Below are 23,393 nucleotides of genomic sequence, written 5' to 3'. Positions count from 1 at the left end.
TTGATTTGAAATGATTTTTAGATTGACCAAGTATTGAGTTGTCCCTCAATAGGCTGGCTCACGTTTATGTTGAGTTTTTATGCATTTAAAACGCAGCACATTTTATGACAATTCTCGATAATGAAACTTTGTATTACCTTCACAATGCAGGTTTTAACCGTCATATAATTGGCTGGAGTCATGCCTATTGAATTGCATAACTGAAAATGAAATGAAGCCGAAATTGTAAAATGCATAAACTTAATTTAGACAAAAGTCTAATATTTTTATAATTTGTCACCAGAGTATTAGCTAGATTTATTTTACAGAGTTGATATTCTACTCACTTTAACAGGAAACCTCGTATTAACATGCAACATACTTGGAATTCATTACCTTAAAAGTTGAAAAACAGAACGATATAATTAACACAAGGTACTGAAAGAATATTGACGCATAAACAATATTTTTGTTTACAAGACCTATACTCAAAGTTTGCCTGGGTAAGCAGGTGTATAAGTATCAAGTACACAAACACAGTGTTTCAATGCTTAAATAAAGGACAAAAGATCCCCAAGACTCCTACCCTTTTTTCCCTCCCGGAGAGCAGGTCATAACCGGGGCACTGCGACATCTCCTTCACAATCTTGAAGTCACTGTCATCTTTGTTTAATAAGTCGGAACACAAGGGCTTTTCTACAATGTACACACAACAGTCAAGAAATTACATAAAGAGACATTTCTAAGTGCCGGGATGGAAATAGTTTACCTCATTTCATCTTGGAAGGATTAACAAGAAACCGTCGGAGACGGGTGATGCTCCCAAAAGGTGGTTTTTTTGTCACAATATTGCACTATATATTCAGATAAAAGATTTCAAAGGGCCATAACTCTCTAAATAAATCATCTAACCAGAACCCACAAATAACATGCGCATCTCCTCAAGGTAGTTAAGCTTCCCATTAAGCTGCATTCCCGTAATAAGTTGCTGAGAAATAGCCCGGACAAGAATTGCACTTTATGTACAATGGAAAATTTCAATTTAAATCAAAGGGCCATAACTCTGTGAAAAATCATCCGACCATAACTGGCTGATAATATGCACATCTCCTGTTGGTAGTGAAGCTTCCCATTAAGTTTCACTGAATTCCAGTCATTAGTTGCTGAGAAATCGCCCAGACAAGAATTGCACTATATGTACAGTTAATGGAAAATTTCAAAGGGCCACAAGTCTGTGAAAAATCATCCAACGAGAAACGGCTGATAATATGCATATGTCCTCTTGTAGTGAAGCTTCCCATAAAGTTTCATTGAATTCCCGTCATTAGTTGCTGAGAAATAGCCTGGACAAGAATTGCACTATATGTACAGTTAATGGAAAATTTAAAAGGGCCATAACTCTGTGAAAAATCATCTGACCAGAACCGGCTAATAATATGCACATCACCTCTTGGTAGTGAAGCTTCCCATAAAGTTTAATAGAATTCCGGTGATTAGTTGCTGAGAAATAGCCCGGACAAAAATTGTGCACGGACGGATGGACGGACAAACGAAGCGGCGACTATATGCTCCCCCCAATTTTTTGGGGGGGAGCATAAAAATCGATAAGCTTGGTTTTCAGTGAAATATATTCCCATACCAAATGATTTTTAAATATATTTTCAGTCTAATCAATATGAGCCAATTCTGGCTTTTTAAGCATTTAACAAGACAACATGTGTCGATAGAACACATATGCCCCAACATTCCACTTCTGTCTCAACACTCCACTCAACTGAAAAACAAGATTTTCAATGGCAAAATAAAAATTTTACCTCTAAGAGTAACATTTAACTCTTAGGAAGGGAGACATGTATAACACACAACATGCTATCTCCACTTGGTGGTCAGTAGTGGTAAATTTTTTTTTTTTAAATATTGACAGAGAAACAATCCAGACAATCTGCTTTAAGACCAAACTTGACCGTTGACTTGAACTGTGACCTTAATCATCAATTTATGGCAAACTGAGGCTGAGACAGGAAATGTATAACTGTTCAATTGCAAAATTCAACATTTGATCTTTTAAGTGTGAGCTTGACCTTTGAATTAGTGTGTCAGGTGAGCTTGACCTTTGAATTAGTGTGTCAGGTGTAATACAAAATAAATTGTCTAAGGATGGTTGGGTTTGTTTCAAGTTAATTATAAAATCCATCAATATATAGCAAACATGTTTAGGATGACACAGAAATTGTTTAGCTGTTTGAAGGCCACATTTGATATCTGACCTCTAAGTGTAACCTTGACCTTTGAGATAGGGAGACTAGTATTACACGCAACACTTCCCTTTATGATGATTTGCATCTGTGCTTTATTAGGTTAAAATTCATTTATACATGGCAAAGTAATGGCCAAGAAAGCCTCTTGATGGACATCCAAACAAAAACGACTAACACAAAGGTAGTATGAATTCTACATGTCTTACAAGAAGGTGCTAACAAGCTACCCTATATTCCAGTGAAAATAATTGTTCAAGAGTTTCTGAAGCCTTTCTATAAGCATATTTTTTTCTCTCTATGTTTTTGTACTCGAATGTGTATCATCTTAAATTGCGGAATTTTTTTTAAACAATACATACCGTTTTCGTCTATGAGTATATCGAAGTTTTCGCTGAAATGGTAAAATAGAAACATTTCAATTTCAAGATGGCAAAAACTCATATGAATGTGCATAATATAACTGTCAAGATGTGCTAACGTGTTCAAAATTGTCTACTGAAAAAATAGCTAGTGACCCGTATATTGCTACTTTTATTTGACATCTTATGATTATGACTTGCATGGGTAGTACAAACGATGACTTCAAAACACAAGAGCACCGCCTTGCGGGTGTAGACCGCTCATCTATTTTTCTTTTAAAAGGTGTAGGGACATATCTCAATTTCAATCACAGGAGGGAGGGGTGAAGTGGAGAGGGGTGTGGTCATTTATTATATTAACTTCCAAAAATGCAAAAAAAAAAATGCAAACAAATATAAAACAAGATGTGTTTGTGAAACACAATGTCCCCCTTTATGACGTTTGACCTTGAAGGATGACCTTGACCTTGACCCTTCACCACTCAAAATGTGCAGCTCCATGAGATACACATGCATTTCAAATATAAAGTTGCTAGCTTCAATATTGCAGAAGTGACATTACATGAGCAATTTTGACCCATATATTTGACCTTGAAGGATGACCTTAACCTTTCACCACTCAAAATGTGCAGCTCCATGAGGAACACATGCATGCCAAATATCAAGTTGCTATCTTCAATATTGCAAAAGTATTCATAAAATAAGCGATTTGGGCCACATATATTTGACCTCTGACCTTGAAGGATGACCTTGACCTTGACCTTTCACCACTCAAAATGTGCAGCTCCATGAGATACACATGCATGCCAAATATCAAGTTGCTATCTTCAATAGTGCAAAAGTATTCATAAAATAAGCGAATATGGCCACATATATTTGACCTCTGACCTTGAAGGATGACCTTGACCTTTCACCACTCAAAATGTGCAGCTCCATGAGATACACATGCATGCCAAATATCAAGTTGTTATCTTCAATATTGCAAAAGTATTCATAAAATGAGCGATTTTGGCCACATATATTTGACCTCTGACCTTGATGGATGACCTTGATCTTTCACCACTCAAAATGTGCAGCTCCATGAGATACACATGCATGCCAAATATCAAGTTGCTATATTCAATATAGCAAAAGTTATTGCAAAATGTTAAAGTTGGCGCAAACAGACCAACAGACCAACCAACAGACAGGGCAAAAACAATATGTCCCCCACCACTATAGTGGGGGACATAATAAAAATTTAGGGGGGGATTCTTGCGTGGGATGGTTGGACGGTATTTCAAAATAAAATAATAAAAATAAATATTTGTGTTTTTTAACCATGTTTGAAAAAAAACAAGAGATGTGTTTGTCAGAAACACAATGCCCCGTATTGCGCCACTTTGATTTTTTTTTTTAACTTTGACCTTTAAGTATGCCCTTGACCTTGAACTTCCACCACTCAAAATGTGTAGCTGTATGAGAACGCCACTTTGAAATATTTGTTTTTGAACTTGAAGGATGACCTTGACGGATGACCTTGACCTTGAACTTCCACCACTCAAAATGTGCAGCTTCATGATAACGCCGCTTTGAAATTACCTGCATTATTATTATTTTGAACTTTGACCTTGAAGGATGACCTTGACCAATGATCTTGACCTTCCACCACTCAAAATGTGCAGCTTCATGAGAACACCGCTTTGAACTTTAAAAAATTTGACCTTTGACCTTCAAGGATGACCTTGACCTTGAAGGATGACCTTGACCTTCCCCCACTCAAAATGTGCAGCTTCATGATAACGCCGCTTTGAATTTATTTATATATTTGTTTGACCTTTGACCTTGAAGGATGACCTTGACCTTGAACTTCCACCACTCGAAATGTGCAGCTTCATGATAACGCCACTTTGAATTTATTTTTTTTACCTTTGACCTTGAAGGATGACCTCAACCTTGAAGAATGACCTTGACCTTCCACCACTCAAAATGTACAGCTTCATGAGAACGTTGCTTTGATTATTTTTTTTACCTTTGACCTTGAAGGATGACCTTGACCTTGAAGGATGACCTTGACCTTCCACCACTCAAAATGTGCAGCTTCATAAGAACGCCGCTTTGAATTAAAAATAAATAATTTGACCTTGAACGATGACCTTGACCTTCCACCACTCAAGGAGCAGCTTCATGAGATACACATGCATGCCAAATATCAAGTTGCTATCTTCAATACAAAAAAAAGTTATGGCCAATGTTAAAGTTTTCAGACGGACAGACGCCATATCTTTGACATTTGACCTTGAAGGATGACCTTAACCTTCACCTTTCACCACTCAAAATGTTCAGCTCCACGAGATACACATGCATGCCAAATATGACGTTGCTATCTTCAATATTGAAACAGTTATGGCCAATGTTAAAGTTTTCGGACGGACAGACACCATAAATTTGACATTTGACCTTGAAGGATGACCTTGACCTTTCACCACTCAAAATGTTCAGCTCCATGAGATACATATGCATGCCAAATATCAAGTTGCTATCTTCAAAAGTGAAAAAGTTATGGCCAATGATTAAGTTTTTTTTCCGGACAGACGGACATGTTTAACTGACATACTGACGCTCAGTTCAACTGCTATATGCCACCCTACCAGGGGCATTAAAATTATAGTGTGAGGGTGTGGTGGTCATTTATAAGATGATCTTTAATTTAAACAAGGGCTGTTTGTAAAACATGCATGCCCCCCATATGGGCTCTCCGTTGTAGTGAGAGCCATTGTGTGAATATGTTTTTTGTCACTGTGACCTTGACCTTTGACCTATTGACCTCAAAATCAATAGGGGTCATCTGCGAGTCCTGATCAATGTACCTATGAAGTTTCATGATCCTAGCCATAAGAATTCTTGAGTTATCATCCGGACACCATTTTACTATTTCGGGTCACTGTGACCTTGACCTTTGACCTAATGACCTGAAAATCAATAGGGGTCATCTGCGAGTCATGATCAATCTACCTATCAAGTTTCATGATCCTAGGCCTAAGCGTTCTTGAGTTATCATCCGGAAACCATTTTACTATTATGGGTCACTGTGACCTTGACCTTTGACCTAGTGACCTCAAAATCAATAGGGGTCATCTGCGAGTCATGATCAATGTACCTATGAAGTTTCATGATCCTAGGCCCAAGCGTTCTTGAGTTATCGTCTGACAACCACCTGGTGGACAGACTGACCGACCGACAGACTGACAGATTGAGCAAAGCAAAAAGTTATGTCGTATGTAAGGTAATAGTTGTTTAGTCGAAGTATCAATTGAATCTATTCATAAATAAAGAAGTAATGGCAATTTTAGCAAAATTTAATAATTTGACCTTGAGAGTCAAGGTCATTCAAAGGTCAAAGTCAAATTCAATTTGCCAGGTACAGTACCCTTATGATAGCATGAAAGTATTTGAAATCTAAAAGCAATAGCCTTGATACTTTAGAAGTAAATGTAACCATATATTCAAAGTCAAAAAAAGGGCCATAATTCCGTAAAAATGACAACCAGAGTTATGCAACTTGTCCTTTACTGTCCCCTTATGATAATTTGCGAGTGTTCCAAGTATGAAAGCAATATCTATGATACTTTAGGGGTAAACTGGACCAAAACACAAAACTTAAACATATTTTCAAGTATAAAGGGCTCATAATTCCATCAAAATGTCAGTCAGAGTTACATAACGTTGCCTGCACAGTCCCCTTACGATAGTTAGTTAGTTAGTGTTGAAAGTATGAAAGCAATAGCTTTGATACTATAGGAAAAATGTGGACCTAAACACAAAACTTAACAAAATTTTCAATTTTATAAGTATAAAAAGGGCACATAATTCTGTCAAAATGTCAGTCAGAGTTACATCACTTTGCCTGCACAGTCCCCTTATAATAGTTAGTAAGTGTTGCAAGTATGAAAGCAATAGCTTTGATACTTAAGGAATAAAATGGACCTAAACACAAAACTTAACCAAAATTTTCAATTTTATAAGTATAAAAAGGGCACATAATTCAGTCAAAATGCAAGCCAGAGTTATCTAACTTTGCCTGCCCAGTCCCCTCATGATAGTAAGTAAGTGTACCGAGCTTAAATGCAATAGCATTGATACTTTCTGAGAAAAGTGGACCTAAACGCAAAACTAAACCAGACAGACACCGACGCCAAGAAGATGACAATAGCTCATAATTTTTTTTCAAAAAATAGATGAGCTAAAAACAAATGATCAACAAATAGCTATGATAATTTACAAATTTTGTAAAATTTGTCATCTGGCATGGGCAAATTATTTGTTTACCTATTTCTTTTAATGACAGATACACAAAAAGAATTCTAAGATCAACATTTGATTCATAGTTTCAGCTGAAATCTGATTGGAGAGATCAAATACAATGTAACATTGATCTGAATTATCTGTAAAAATATCTTTCTTAAGTTAATCTAAGTCATTTACAGCTATAGAATAAGGAATTGAAACAATAACAATTAATTGTTGCTTACTCGTCGCTTATGTTTCTTGAAACCATTGAATGTCTTCTGATCTGCGAACTGTTCATCTGGAACCAGAGATAAAACACAACATGGAACCATTCTAAACTCAGCTCAGATATCATTTAAACGAATGTTACTACCAAGTTTCATAAAGATTGAACTGAAAATGTGAATACTTAAGTTTTTAACAGAAACCATTTTGAAATCGGCTGAGATAGCATAAAGGCAAATAATCTGACCAGGTTTCAATTAAACTATAATAATAGACTTCCAGAAAGTTAACAAGCTTTTTTCTTAAATTCTACATTGTAACCTACTTTTTGAGCACATGTGACCCAGTTTAAACTCAGCTCAGATACCAATGAGACAAGTGACCAAGTTTCATGACGATCTGACACTCTTTAGAGTGTACACAAGGTTAGTGTTGCAGACAAAGAACAGACAAAAGGTGATCATAAAAGCTTACAAAGAGCACGTTCTGTTCAGGTGAGCTAAAACGTCTAATTGTTAAAATGTTTTAACAGTAGATACTGAATAAAATTTTATTCTGATGTGATTTTCACTGTTTGCTTAGGGGTATGATTGAGTACAAAACTGTTGACTGATCTTGGACACCGAGATGTGCATACTGGCGTGATAACCATATTTAATAAAGAAGAATTGACACACTTGCCAACAAGGTTTATTTCTAAACACCTTTTTTGGTAACATTCACAGACTAATTTAACAGTTTTAATTGCAGTGAATTCTGTAATGTTTGTCATTTTGTTTCCTGACCTCTGTGAATTATGCTAACAAAGCATTTACTTTCAAAATATGGTAAGCAGTTTATCAGTGACAATTTTACTCAAGATCTGTAGTTCACATTGTAGACACATCCCACTTGCGCTAACCAAGACAGTTTCTGTGCCAATTTGGACATTCTCGTTTATATTCACAGTTTGTTCTAGAAATATCCATTATTGCAATGTAAATCAACAAGATTCAGTGAAAGTCATTGGTTATAATGATAAATTTCAATCATTTTATACCAATGCAGTTATCAAATCAAATCAGTAAAGAATACACATTTAAATTGAAAGATTGGGAAACAGCTTCTAGAGCAATATGTGGCTAATTATTAAAGTGTATTTTGTAGACTGGTTTAAAGATTGTTTTTATCGGGAAGACCTTTTATAAAATACGCCAAAGAATGTTTTGTATGCTGTCACTACCATTTTTAAAACAAATGAGCTGCGTTCTAAGAAAACTGGGCTTAATGCATGTGCATAAGGTGTCGTCCCAGATTAGCCTATGCAATCCGCACAGGCTAATCAGGGACAACACTTTCCGCTTTTATGGTATTTTAAGTTTAAGTGAGGTCCCTCCTTACCAAAAATAAAGTTTAGGCGGAAAATGTCGTCCCTGATTAGCCTGTGCGGACTGCACAGGCCAATCTGGGATGACACTACGCACATGCATTAAGCCCCGTTTTCTCAAAACAATGCTCGAATTTACAGCAATCACAAAAATGTCCAATGAGTCAATCAGATCTGGAATAATACTCAGTAAAATCACATCCCTTATTGGTTTGCTTTTCAGACAAATTTTTATAATGTTAGTAAAGAAATGTCAGTTTAAAACCAGAAGTATATGCAATCTGCAACAGTGAAATAAAAGAAATATAGAAGCAGAACAACAAATGAGCAGCACAACAACAATTCAAATGACATTGAGGAATGTAGATATGAGGAATTAGTATGACATTAGTACTAAGAGGTAGATTATACAAGTGATACAGAAAGAGTCATCATGCAAACTGGTGCATGAACAAGGCAGTTGAGGTACAGGAAATAAACTGGAGCCTAACAGATCACAGGGCTTTTTTTCAATGCAGATAAGTACTACAACAAGTTTGGTCATAGGGCCAAAAATAATCAGATGTTGCATTCAATGAACGTTGATGCGCCATAATGCAGTTATGTCAATATTGACTCAGTGGCCCATTTGAATAGTCTTAGCCCATATTCATTCAATGTCAATGGTCAAATGAGGTCAAATGATGCTAGTGAGCCGAATGTTTAATTTCATCATCAAAGCTTATGTGTAAGTAGTAATGATGTTAACTATCATATTGGGTAAACCAAGCATTTTTCTAAATCCAAAAGAAGGTAAATCCCATGGTCAAAATGATGTCATGTCATCTTGGTGTGTTGGGTGTTACATCCATAATACATCCATTCAAGTATTCAAGAGTTTTAGCATGCAGTATTCATCTAAAGAAGAATACATCATTTTGCATAAACTCAGAAATTGTCTTTCTGAATTAGTCCAAAAGGAGGTAAATTTCAAGAAATAAGGTCAGGTTATGTAGGTTTGTTGACAATGCTCATAAATAACATCCATTTAGTTATGAAACTGTGTAGACAACAGTATTGATGCTAGAAGAAACGAGTGATATTGGATTAAACCCCAATTTGGATCTTTAAAATTGTGGTCTTTAGTCCAAAAGTATGTCAATATTCAGACCAAAATGAGGTCAGGTGATGTGGGTGTGTTCAGTTGTTGTCATAGAGAACATTAACCCTTTGCATGCTGGGAAATTTGTCGTCTGCTAAAATGTCTTCTGCTGAATTTCTAAAATTAGCATTTTCTTCGATTTTTTTCAAAGAACACTATCAGAATAGCAAACAGTTTGGATCCTGATGAGACGCCACGTTCTGTGGCGTCTCATCTGGATCCAAACTGTTTGCAAAGGCCTTCAAAATCTGGTTCCCGCACTGAAAGGGTTAATGCAAGTATCAATGCTTTGTAGGGAGCATTACTGATGTAAGTCGAAATGCCTCATTTTGGATTAAACTCGGACGGACAAATGAACAGACAGGCCAATTGCTTTACGCCTCCCAGTATCAGTAGATGCCAGGGGTATATTAATTTTGGTGGAATTTTGCTGACATCCGTTTGATCATTGCTGTATAAGGAAAAAAAGCCCTGAGCGACAACTGAGCAGTAAGGATACAAGAGAGAATGCAAGAGTGAATAGAAGAAACTAATGACAGTATACAGTAACGATACAAAAGAGAATGCAAGAGTGAATAGAAGAAACTAATGACAGTATACTCACTAGCTTTTTAAATTTGGTATCTTTCTTTTTGTCTCTTTTCAATCTTTCATCCACAAACTTTTGAACTTCTGTGAAAATACAGACACATTTGGAAATTAATTTCGACCATAGGCAGACACACATTGATTTGTTAAAATTTAGTGTCTTCTTTCAAGAACTAATATTACAAGACAATGTGAAAATATTCTTTTAACCACCAGAAGGAAGAAAAACTAAATTTGGTTTCAAGCCTTTTCTGTTAGTTTTTTTTATGATTTATAAGGATAGGAAACGACTTTTGAAAATTTGAAAGAAAATAACACATATTTAAATTTTTATTAGATTTGAATGAGTGACATATTGTCAAAATATGGTCAAAATTAATTCTCAGTGTAAATTGTTTCTCTTTTTAATGCACTGCACAGACGATACCAAATTTAGTTTTAGACAAGAGACTTTAAAAGCAAAAGAATGCATAACATAAGGGAATCCAGCGCTGTTAAATACTGTCATAAGTCTCTGACAATACCAATGTTACCTTGAGTGAATAAGACTTTAGTGCCTGTGAACATGTGAAAACCCTAATCAAAGGTTACCGTTCAACATATTTATACAACACCAAACAAATGTACAAACCTTCAAGTTTGGTGATACCATTCTTTCGTAAATGCACGAGTTCTTTGATTCTAGTTTTGAGATCTTTTTCTTCTGCAATAAAATTACAATCTAATGAACAGTGTTTGGGTTACAGTAGTCTGTTGTATATAAACTGTAAGGAGGGATTCAATACGGCTTCCGGGTACTGAGAAAATCTAGAATGAAACGGAAAGGTGCTGCAACAAGCCCTTAGTTTAGCATATTGAAAATACTTTCACAGCATGTTACAATATTTTTTCAAATTGTTCATATGTGTCATGTTCTGAGAAAACTGGGCATAATGCATGTGCCAAAATTGTCGTCCCAGATTAGTCTGTGAAGTCCGCACAGGCTAATCTGGGATGACTATTTCCATCTTAATTGGATCATTGCTTAGAAGAGACGTCATTTTAACGAAAAATGTCATAAAAGCGGAAAGTGTCGTCCTTGATTAGCCTGTGCAGACTGCAGAGGCTAATCAGGGACAACACTTAACGCACATGCATTATGCCCAGTTTTCTCAGAACACTGCTCATATATACACAACACTTATGACCCGACTACACATGCTTGGACACAGACAAAGCTTCTCTATATTCTACAATTGAAAACAAACAAGGGCAATAATTCTGTCAAAACTCAAGGCAGCCATAATTCCTTCCTTAAAAAGCATTTTCACATTAAGGTCACTAAGCTGTGATATTTAAAATGCTCTGTGCCAAACAGTTGAAGAGAAATTGAAAACACAACATTTTGGAAAGATAAAACTCTAAAGTGGAAAAACAGACAAAGGGCCAAAATGTTGCCAAAACCTGATCTTTCCTTAACATTCTCTTCACATTACACTCATTAAACTGTCCAAGGTTTAGTAAAATTCATGCAGTATTTAATGAGGACTATAAATCAAAATTTGGGGACTAAACACACTTTAGCGGAAAAACAGATAAAAAGAACTGCCTTATTCTGAAAAAAACTTTCTGTAAAATAAATTGCTTTATGTTCATCTTCACATTAAAGCTATTCAACTGTGCACATTTGAGCGAGATCAACCCAATATTCAAAAGCAAATTGAAACGTTTTTGGGACATTATTTTCTACAATGGAGAAAATGAAAAAGGGCCATAATTCTGCAAAAATACTTTGCAGCAAACATTCCATTCTTAAATATCATCTTCATAAGCAGGTTCAGACAAAGGCAATAGCTAATGCCTCCCAACCCTTGGGGGCTAAAAACTATATGAGGAGCATTTATATTTATAATACTTTATACTTATCAGGGGTGTGATTGAGGCAAAGTCAGAGGGGAGGAAAATTCTGTTTACTGATTTTGACTACGCGAATGGCGCGCATAGCGCAATGACAAACATAAAAACAGACATTAAAATAAACAACTTTTTGTATTCATAACAATATTTCTTTATGAAAACCTGTTAAACTTCACATTAATCATACTGAGGATGCAAAGTAAACAGTGAAGCAAGAATTTATTGTGATCAATAGCAGCAGTTTTTCAATGTATTGAATGACAGTTAATAGACTAAATATAAACAATCACATTTGAGTGTTCTTCTGGTGTTAATGATGTATTAACTGAGTTAAATTAATATATTTAATTTGTTTACCTTTCAATATCGTGCATTTCACATCTTCACTCAGTTCAAAGCTATTTCAGTTAACTGAACAGCGTGACAAACATAATAAAGCAGAATATGCATATGAATCTGATTATACACCGACATATAAAAATCAAATCATGCTTGTCTATTTCCATGTTCGAACGATACTCTCTAAATTGTTTTACTTCGCGAGTAGACTACACTCCAATTTGCAAACACTGGTTTCCGTGACACAAATTCAGTGGGCACATTTCTTAACAAAATATGTGTTGCTTGTATCTAAAACGTAGTCTTTTTTTGACAAACACATTTCATTATTCCTATCAGACTAGGTGATGTCAGTCGTTTATTCAATTGCTATTTGTTATTTCAATAATCTTAATTTTCTCTTCACAATGGCGCCATTTGCAAACAAATCACAGAGCGCATTTTAAGAACACGATTTTAATTGGAAGATTGGGAAACGACTGCCAATTATATGGCTCGTTTTAAAAATGCTATGGTAGAATCTACCAGTGTAAAATGCGGAGAGATTTCGCGGGCCGCGGATATTTCGGGTCGCTTGTGAAATACGTTCGCGGAATCGGTGGTAGCCCCTCTTCCCCACATTTTTTAAAACGAATTTACGCAAATCTCAGAAGTGACATACGGGACAACCCGATCCGCGGAAATCCGCGGAAAAATCACACCCCTGACTTATATATTTGGATTAATCATACAGTTAATAAATTTGATTTAACAAATACTACACCGTTCTAATTAAATTTCAAGCAAAAGCGAGATTTTTAATTTTAATATTAATGCTGGTATCTAGTTGAAAATAAATTATTTTAATACCCAGTTCATTGTAGGCCATAAAATGTTGGAACCAAAAAAAAGCCAAACAAGAGGTGTGTTTGTCAGAAACACAATGCCCCCTATTGTGCCCCTTTGAAGCCATAAATTTGAGCTATGACCTTGAAGGATGACCTTGACCTTTCACCACTCAAAACGTGCAGCTCCATGAGATACACATGCATGCCAAATATACACATGTTGCTATTTTCAATATTAAAAAATTATGACCAAACTTTAACGAAGGTTAAAGTTTTAGGAAAGAAAAATACAATGATATTTGACCTTTGACCTTGAAGGATGACCTTGACCATGACTTTTCACCACTCAAAATGTGCAGCTCCGTGAGATACACATTCATGCCAAATATGAAGTTGCTATCTTCAATAATGCAAAAGTTTTCAAACTTTAACCAAGGTTAAAGTTTTGGGACACACACAATGAATGAATGAATGACAGACAGACAGGCCAAAAACAATATACCCCCAATCTTTCGATCCGGGGGCATACAAAACGCTACAACTATGAAGTTTTAGAGGCCATTTGTTTGATATTTAAATATAATGGACAATGACATTTTCATCAAGTTAGTGCACGATAATGCTGCTGACCACTGTTGGGCAAAGAAATTGTTAAGAGCTAAAAAACAACATTTACATAATTAAACAAAACTCTGCTAAGCAATTCCTGGGGAGATTTTGTCCATAAATTATTTTCATTTTTTATTTTATGGAGGTCAAGGTGGAGTGATCTTAGAAGGCAAGGTGCTTAAATGTGAACCGTGTTTGCACATACTTTGGTGATTGTCCAGTAGCTCCATGTGTTCTTTACAGGAATGACACTGGGCAAAGGGCTTCATCCTCTCTTCAAACTCCCTGGAACACAACACATGGCACTGAACCAACAAACAGCCTTGATTACTAGTATCAGCTGCACTCTGGCAAGTTGGCGCCTAATGCATAGGCATACAATGTCATCCCTGATTAGCCTGAGCAGTGCGCACAGGCTAGTCCAGCACAAAACCAGAATAGCCTGCCAGTAACTCGCAGTCTGTTCAGGCTTTATGCTGTTTGCTGCTCATCAGCATCGATGGGTTGGAAATGATGCCTTAAAAACTTGAATCTAGTAAAAAGGTTTTTAATAACATTTCAATTTCTAAGGGACTACAAATGTGTGAAAATACTTATCTAAGTGGTAAAGGGTTAAAGACTGTTTTAACAGAGAAAGTTTCATGTTTGCTGGTCAGTTGGCACAGATTTATAAAATTACCTTTTTTCTATTAGTTGCTTATAAGCCCACACATAAGCTTATTAATAAAACAAGGGACAAAATTGTCACAAAACCAGGTTTTCATTGTGAAAAAAAAATCTGATAAAGGGAGAAAACTCAAACTGAACTTTTGAAATGAACAAACAAAATTAACCCCCTTTGTAAGTTTGTTTTTTTAAAAAATCTATTTTTAGTCGTGGCGACCTTGACATTGGAGATATTGACGTGATTCTTTCGTGCGACACCGTCCCATGATGGTGAACAAATGTGCCAAATGATTTTAAAATCTGACAATGAACGACATAGTTATAGCCCGGACAAGCTTGTTCCGCCCGCCCGCCAGCATTCGCCAATCTAATAACCAGTTTTTTCCTTCGGAAAACCTGGTTAACAACCAGACCTCTGTTTGTGAAACACAATGACCCCTACAGCGATTTAAAGGCGCGCAGCAAGTATTTCAGAGAGAATTGTTTGTTAAGAACAATGCCCATAACTTTGCCAAAACTCAAAGGACTCAAGAAAATCACACTTCATCTGTAGTCATGCAGCTAGTGGACTCTCATGCAAAAAACAGCTCAATATCTGAAGGCCTTGCGTAAAAAAAATCAGAAAAAAATCTCAGGTCAAGGTGCATAACTTTGCAAAAAATCAATGGACAGGAACAAAATTCACACTTCATCTGGAAGTCATGTAGGTAGACTAACATACCAAATATCAGCTCAATATTTGAAAGCGTTGTGCAAAAACCTCCAGAAATATAATGCCCTATGGACAGACTGCTAAATATACCGGATTTGTATAAGACATGTTTTCATTTCATGCTTTTTTTCTTTTCTGATATTAAAGCGGGTATATACGATTTTTTATATGTGTTTGATTGTAATATATTGATAAAATATGTTACAATAACACAAAATAGGCAAGAAAAATTATACATTAAAGCCGAATTTCATAAAATGCAGCAAAGAAAAATTAGCGCCCCGAGCCGATTGTGACGTACATATTTTCCTACAATAACCGAAGCATTCGTCTTTGTATTAGGATCGGAGTCAGTGTTCGTGTGTCGTATGAATAGATATCGTTGCAGGAATTCAAATAAACCGTTAAATTAAGTTTAGATTCACATCGTACATGTATGGTATACATGCTGGCGAATTCGGCTGTACAGCCGTTTTCAATTTCAGAATTAAATATCTGGCTTATTTTGCATTTTTCGACACATGTTCTTCTTAACTTTTATTTTAATTTATATTTAAATATATATATAATACGTTTTTTACACATTTTATCTCAATTCATAAATATTTGACAAAATCGTATATACCCGCTTTAATTTGTGAAAATCAGTATTTAAAGAATTTTGAAACACAATTTACACAACATTTCCATTAAATATATTTTACAGTGCGGGCCATATTTATTAACTTTTGATACATTAAAATCTTCTCTTTTTTTGCCACTGATATGAGAAAGCCTGCTCACGATATTTTATCAGTGCATGACACACACCACACACACAAAGTTCGTCAATGATTGCATGTATCATTGGTTTATCTCTTTCTCAGACAACAATTTTGGAAGTTTTAAAACTTCAATAACTGTAAGTTACTTAGTCTCAAAAACTGCAGGTAAATTTCTATGAGTAGATTATAAGTACTGAGATGCAAAATCTTATAAAACAATAAATTCACCACCTGTTAAAATGCAGCAAAAAACAATATTACAAGTCAACCATATTAAAATGAGGTAAATAGAAAACACTTTTAATCAGTCATACTTGTCGACTTTCCGCTCTTTCCTCTTCACAGCGGGTGACTTTGGGTTGACAACTTTGGCAAGTTTGGTTCCTGGCAAGGCAGCAGCAATGGCCTGGGCGGCAGACTGTGCTGACTCAGCTATCAGTCCGTACTGGCGGGCCATTTGTTTTCTACGGTCCCTTTCACGTAGTCGTAACCGATAGCTTTCCACCTGAGCTAGTTTTATTGCTGTAAGAACAGATGGAATTTCCTTTTAAGGTTTTATAATTTGGGTGGTCATTAGTTTTAGTTTCTATTCAATGTTAGCACTTTTCTTGTTGTTTAATGAATAAGGACCTTGCAGGTATGTCTTTCTGAGAAGTGCAAATTTATGCATCGAATAGTTTCTATTTGAACATTCAAGACATCCCTCTCTGTCTAATAGGTGTAATAGATCTGCATATATTGGGCATTTCATTCAGGACTTAAGCTCCGAACGCCGATCATTTATTAAAATCCATATTTTTAAGTTCATTCAAAAAAAAAAAGTTGTTAAACCATAAAAAATGATCCTTTTACAATTTAAATCATACTCATTCATCGTCTGATGTTTTATTACAAAAAAAATTGTAGTCAAATATGAATTGTATAAGTTAAATAATTTTTTATTTGGCATGGAACCCTGTGTTTTCTCTGTCATTTACGTATGGGTATCATACCAATGTCTAAGTCGTCGTCATCATAGTTCACCATCAAACAGCTCACTGGGGTCTCCGCTTCATTGTCATGTTCCTGAATAAAAGACAGTTGTATTTTCAATGTGTTAAAATATATTTGATTGATAAAATCATTTATATTGATTGACTTTAATGAAAGATCTTCTCTTTTGTTCAATAAAATTTTAACATGATAATCAAGCCTACTGCTTAGTTAAAACAAAATGAGTTGCATATGTCATTTTAACTGTTGATATATAGCGACCTTAAACGTAGAGCACACCCCTGCAATATAAACTTAACAGCAAGACGCAAACACAAAATGTGCCCTTAATAGCATTTAAACATGCCAAGTTGATACTGCTATGCTTCTTAAATGAAAATATACTGACTACATGTAGTTGTGCTCAACTGAAAAAGTGTACAAATGTTACGTCAACTGACCCGTTCAAAGTCGTCTCTGAGTGGCATGTAGCCGAGAGCATGTTGTTCAGGTAGGGTGAGATCAACTGGGTTAACTGGAGTGGAAATACTGGGAGAAAGCGGACCTGAAACGCATTGTTTTATTATATATATATATATATTATTAGTTCGGGAATATGACCTTTACCTGTTTGATATGGAAATATAGCGTAAGTTTACATTAATTAAGGAAAATGCTTTATTGTTTGAAATACATTATTTCAATAATGAATGATAAAACTTTTGAAAGTTAAAAACACAAAATATTAGGACTTTTGTATCTCATAAAAGGAAAAACAGACAAAGGAACATAATTCTGCCAAAAAATGTCACTTCAAAAATTCCTGTCTTCCAGATCATTCATTAGTTAAAGTTTGAGCAAGATTTATCCAGAAGTTAAAATAAATTAAAAACACAAGATTTTGGAATAATATGTTATTAGCTGAAAAACAGAGAGATGGAAATAATTCTGCAAAAATTATTAAAACCTAAGTCCCATACTTATCATAAATATACAAAATAAGGTATTTAAACTGTGAAAGGTTGCAAGAGATCGACTCCACTTTAAAAGAGGAGTGTAAAGCACAAGCTTCAGGTTACTATATATTCCACTTGGCAAAAAAGACAAGCAGTCACAATTGTGAAACAAGATGTGTTTGTGAAACACTATGTCCCCCCCCCCCCGATATATTTGACCTTTGACCTTAAAGGATGACTTTGACCTTTCATCACTCAAAATGTGCAGCTCCATGAGATACACATGCATGCCAAATATCAAGTTGCTATCTTCAATATTGCAAAAGTTACGGCCAATGTTAAAGTTTGACGCAAACAAACAAACCAACAGACAGGGCAAAAAACAAAATACTATATGTACATTAATTTACCCATTTAAGTCAGTCAACTATGACAGTTTAAGCAAGATTCACCAAGTACTTAAAAAAGAGTTTAAATGCCACCAACCTATAAGAGCATAAAATATATAAATAACATACCATCTGGGCAAGTGTGATCTGTAACCTTAGGTGTCGGATCAAACCTGTAGGTAACTGCAAAGAAATCAACACACTTATAGAAAACCTGATGGAAATGAATCATGTCTGAAAGCTTCACAATCAACAGAGCCTCACTGTGCGAAATTGTCTTGCCATGTGCAGCAAAAGCATGCCATCTGGTCATGAGCTACCTTATCCGCTATTGAGACCACATACCACCCATGATTACAGCAGGGTAGATCCTGGCTACACTGTACGAATGCGCAGGGATGGAGCTGTGCTGGCTGCATGTGGCAAAACACACCTTGTTGCACAAATAATTTTGTTAGACTGCTTTAAGAAGGATTGATATTTTACATCTCTTACATTGAATTTACAGTGTTAATAAATATAATATTTCTTCTTCAGTACTGGTGCTTCAAATCAAAACAAGGGCTGTTTGTAAAACATGCATGCCCCCATATGGGCTGTCAGTTGTAGTGGCAGCCATTGTGTGAATCCCTTTTCTGTCACTGTGACCTTGCCTGAAAATCAAAAGGGGTCATCTGCGAGTCATGATCAATGTACCTATGAAGTTTCATTATCCTAGGCCTAATTATTCTTGAGTTATCATCAGGAAACCATTTTACTGTTTTGAGTCACTGTGACCTTGACCTTTGATCAGTAACCTGAAAATTAATAGAGGTCATCTGCCAGTCATGATCAAAGAGCCTATGAATTTCCATGATCCTAGGCCTAAGCATTCTTGAGTTATCATCCGGAAACCATTTTATTATTTAGAGTCACTGTGACCTTGACCTTTGACCTAGTGACCTCAGGGGTTTTTCTGCCTATTTTGGGAAAAGGAGTCTGACCAAATTGGGAATTTTTTTATCGACAAAATTGGCCATTTCGGGAATATTTGCTTCAATGAAACTGCTCATTTGGGAAAAAATTGTGAATTTATCGTGCTTAAATAATTCAGTGGTTTAACAAATAAATTTGTTTTCATTTGTTATTTTGTCTTCTTTATATAAACAGATGCAATATTTGGCATGTTCAACGTTTATTCAAGTACTGCAGTTTTGTTTTTTAGTTACAGTTACTGACTCTTAGATAAGAACTGTACAGTCAAAACCTTATAGCAGATATTTTTTACCAAAACAAACACTGGTTAGTCACACAAGTAATAAGACACTTCATTCTTTAAAAAAAAAAATATTTTTTTTTTTTTTTTAAATTGGGATTTTTTTTATAATTTCGGTTTGGGATCGGGTCCGTTTGCTTTGGGAGTGCCTCCGTTTTCCGGAGGCGCGGACAGTGCTGAAAAACCCCTGGACCTGAAAATCAATAGGGGTCATCTGCAAGTCATGATCAATGTACATATGAAGTTTCATGATCCTAAGCGTAAGCGTTCTTGAGTTATCCGGAAACCATTTTACTGGTTCGAGTCACCGTGACCTTGACCTTTAACCTAGTGACCTGAAAATCAATAGAGGTCATCTGCGAGTCATGATCAATGTACCTATGAAGTTTCATGATCCTAGGCGTAAGCGTTCTTGAGTTATCATCCGGAAACCATCTGGTAGACGGACCGACCGACATGAGCAAAACAATATACCCCCTCTTCTTCGAAGGGGGGCATAATAATATCTTAAAGTAACTTATATGTGCTTTTAATAGGTCAAAATTAACTCCGCAAAAACAGTTGACTCTAATTTAAACTTGCTTGCAACTTGTGTGAACAACTACCAAAGTTTCTATGCAAAGTAACACTTTCTTTGATCATTAATACCCCAACTTGAGTGTGTGATGAGGTGCTTTGATTTTATTTAAGGCAACTATGACAAAACAGCAGGAAAGACAATTTGCGGTTGTCATCATAATTAATGTATTGATGTGAAAATTACTAACACATCTTTGAGGTATGGCCTCTTAAAACAGTAATAATTTACGGGATGCCATATTTTGGTTAAAATATGCATTTATTGCCAGCCACCATCAGTCTTATTTTTAAATCAGCCTCCCGAAAGATAGACAGTTTTTGTGATGTGTCAGTTCTAAATATCAATAGGAAAGAAAACACCATAAAGGTATTTTGAGAGAAGCTGCACGGATTGTCATCCTTTTTTTATTACAATGTATTGCTTGCACACTTGTTGTTGCTTATTAACACGATACATGAGTTATTGCACAAATGAAGTTTCTTTATTATATTGGGTGCAGCTGCTTCAAAAGAAAGGCAACTGAGATATAATTATTTTGTATGCAGATTTTCAAAGCTCTAGTTCACATATAAACTTTTAGGAGTTAAAAATGAACAAAACAACATTTCTTGTTTTGATTTCATTGAAACTATGAAATTACAGTATTTTTATCTGTTGATAAATGGCCTCAGCATGGATATTTCCAACACTTCCTTTGTTGCCACTATTACCATTTTTCAGTAAATATAAAAACAAACAAACCGCATTGCCATCTTGAGTGGTCTAGATAAAACCTAAGAATATCTGATATGCATGATCAGGAAGCTGACTACACTTCCTGACCATCAAATTGTTGTACAGCTTGGAGAACAGGTGAACGCCATAAGGAGAAATAAAGACAAACACAATTTTGCTACACAAGCAAGTCCAACGTTTATGGTATAATTGAGCATTAATTATATTACATTTAGGCATGTTAAACAAGAGATGTGTTTGTCAGAAACACAATGACCCCTATTGCACTGCTTCGAAATAAAAATTCAATACATCATTTGGAAGGTTTAGAAATTATCTCCCTTTTAAAGCTAATTACTTCCCTTTGATTGCATTTTTTGACTTTTGACCTTAAAGGATGACATTGACCTTTAACCACTCAAAATGTGCACCTTTATGAGATACACATGCATGCCAAATATCAAAGTTGCTATCTTCAATAGTGCAAAAGTTATGGCCAATGTTTAAGTTTTCTGACGGACGGATAAACGAACAGACTGGCGGACAGTTCAACTGCTATATGCCACCCTAATGGGAGCATAAAAAAATACAATGTTAATAAACACACAATTTATGCCTTAGGACCCATTCAAATAATTGACCCTAGCTCAGGAGACACATTGAACAAAAAAGGAAAAAATCTGGGTTACCTACCTTTTCCAATATTTCCTTTAATATAATACAAGTTGTAGTGATATTCACTTTGTTCTGGACTTTTACTCTCTACATGGTTGGATACATCTTCCCTAGAAATTAATTCACTCAGTATGAATGTTTTCATTTTAAAAATGTGTAAGCAATGTGCAAATGACCATAGTCCATATGGTTATGAGAAATGTGAGACTATAAATCAAACTTAATAAAGCGAAGTTCTTCAATTATTTTCTGATACCACAAAGCGCAAAGAGTACATCAGTAAAACAAATCAAAATTGAAAACTACAAAATAAATTGCAGTCATGCAAACAAGAAGAGTAACTGTTGTCAAAAGACTTTACGGTAGACTTTTCTTGATATTTTTAGAGTTTCTTGCTTTATTTCTAAACAAAACTGTTTCTATAATACTGAGTAAGTTATTTGAGCTATCATGTAATTAAGCAGTTGTCTGATTTGAAAAATATCCTGCAAGACACAAATAAGTCATGTCATTGAATTTTAGAGGAATCTTTTTTCATAGAACAGATGAACCAAATATGCAAACAAAATGGAGACGTTTGATGTGCATAATCTTGCATCACAATAGCTAAAATTGTCAACCTGCCTTTATGACCAAATGTAAATTGTTCAGTGTAAAGTGATGCCTTATTTTGATAAATTGCAATGGAGAGTTAACTTTCAGTATGGAGAATCCATATTTTAAGTTTGAATGAAATCCCTCTGGCCAGTCCTAAGCTCGGATACCGATGCCAGGGTGAGTAAACTAGCTTGCTCATTCTTTGTAAAGTCTAGCTAAAAAGGCATTTGCCTTTAAGAATATATTGCATTTAAGTATTTTTAGGGACCACCTTTGAGGCTGACATCACAATTTTACTAACAACGCGAAGTACTCTGTTTAAACCTTTATATTTTGACAAGTAAGCCAATGACACTATTTTCTGATTACAGTTAATCTTGTGGATGCGACCACTTGTATTAAGCGACCTTTGTCTTATGCGACCATTTTGAAATCCCACGGAGCTTTTTCGCTATATAATGATATTGTATTAAGCAACTTTTGTCTTACGCGACCAGCGACCGCTGATTTTTGTGTATTTTGATGTCCGAATCTTGAATTAAGCGACCATTAGGAGGTAAAAGTGGTTAATCAATTGATCTTTCAGGGACAAATCCGTGTTAATTGTTTATCTAAGACGATAAGATGTACTGTTACACCTCTGCTTTGTTTTCACACCAACCATTATGATTATGCTTTGTCTCGTTGGTTGACCGGTTCTGATGGGTATTGTTGTAGACTGCGTATCAATTTATTGAGTTGAATAATAGAGGAACGTATTACCGAGACAGTCTACAGCTTAAATAGTTTACTACATGGAACGTTAAGAGACAACGCCGTTTTTTCTCGAGTATAGATAACAGGTGCAGAAACAATGCACTGTACGCGACAAACATTTCCTGAGAAGTGCGGAAATAAATTATAAATCTGCAACATCTGTCGAAATCCGTACATTACCAATTTGTTTTTATGCTAATTAGTAGATATTTGTTAGCCAACCACATTGTAATTTACTTAATAAATTTTCCAATCAGGTCTGTTTGTTTGTTTTCAATTGACGTGTTTTAATTTTTTCAGCTCATTAAGTATCATAATCGAGTCAGATTTCCTTAAGCGTACATGCAGAAATTAAAATGTCAAAACGAAAAGTGTTAACGTTGAATGAGAAAATTCGGGTTTTGGACGTAAAATCACAGATGAGTTTGGAGTCGGTAAAACTCAAATTCAGAACATTCTTAAGCGTAAAGCAGAGGTGCTTGAAGACGTGGAAAATAATGT

General features: G+C 35.4%; 1 protein-coding gene across 2 annotated transcripts in view; it reads right to left on the bottom strand.

Moving 5' to 3' along the window:
- Nucleotides 1-23,393, bottom strand: part of LOC127872798 (transcriptional adapter 2-beta-like) — a 35,222-nt gene that overhangs the window by 6,868 nt on the left and 4,961 nt on the right. For both annotated transcript variants that reach the window (XM_052416202.1, XM_052416203.1), the window contains exons 4-15: nucleotides 21,558-21,649; nucleotides 18,445-18,498; nucleotides 17,432-17,535; nucleotides 16,991-17,063; nucleotides 16,313-16,520; nucleotides 14,062-14,141; nucleotides 10,817-10,888; nucleotides 10,202-10,269; nucleotides 7,108-7,163; nucleotides 2,597-2,628; nucleotides 566-675; nucleotides 138-200 (exon numbers count right to left, since the gene is read on the bottom strand). In XM_052416202.1, the coding sequence (XP_052272162.1) occupies nucleotides 138-200; nucleotides 566-675; nucleotides 2,597-2,628; nucleotides 7,108-7,163; nucleotides 10,202-10,269; nucleotides 10,817-10,888; nucleotides 14,062-14,141; nucleotides 16,313-16,520; nucleotides 16,991-17,063; nucleotides 17,432-17,535; nucleotides 18,445-18,498; nucleotides 21,558-21,649 (1,012 nt within the window). The remainder of the gene's footprint in view (nucleotides 1-137; nucleotides 201-565; nucleotides 676-2,596; nucleotides 2,629-7,107; nucleotides 7,164-10,201; nucleotides 10,270-10,816; nucleotides 10,889-14,061; nucleotides 14,142-16,312; nucleotides 16,521-16,990; nucleotides 17,064-17,431; nucleotides 17,536-18,444; nucleotides 18,499-21,557; nucleotides 21,650-23,393) is intronic.

Source organism: Dreissena polymorpha, chromosome 3 (assembly GCF_020536995.1).
Source record: "Dreissena polymorpha isolate Duluth1 chromosome 3, UMN_Dpol_1.0, whole genome shotgun sequence".
NCBI classification, from domain to species: domain Eukaryota; kingdom Metazoa; phylum Mollusca; class Bivalvia; order Myida; family Dreissenidae; genus Dreissena; species Dreissena polymorpha.
The sequence above is the reverse complement of the archived record's forward strand: the minus strand, read 5'-3'. Positions and strand labels throughout refer to the sequence as shown.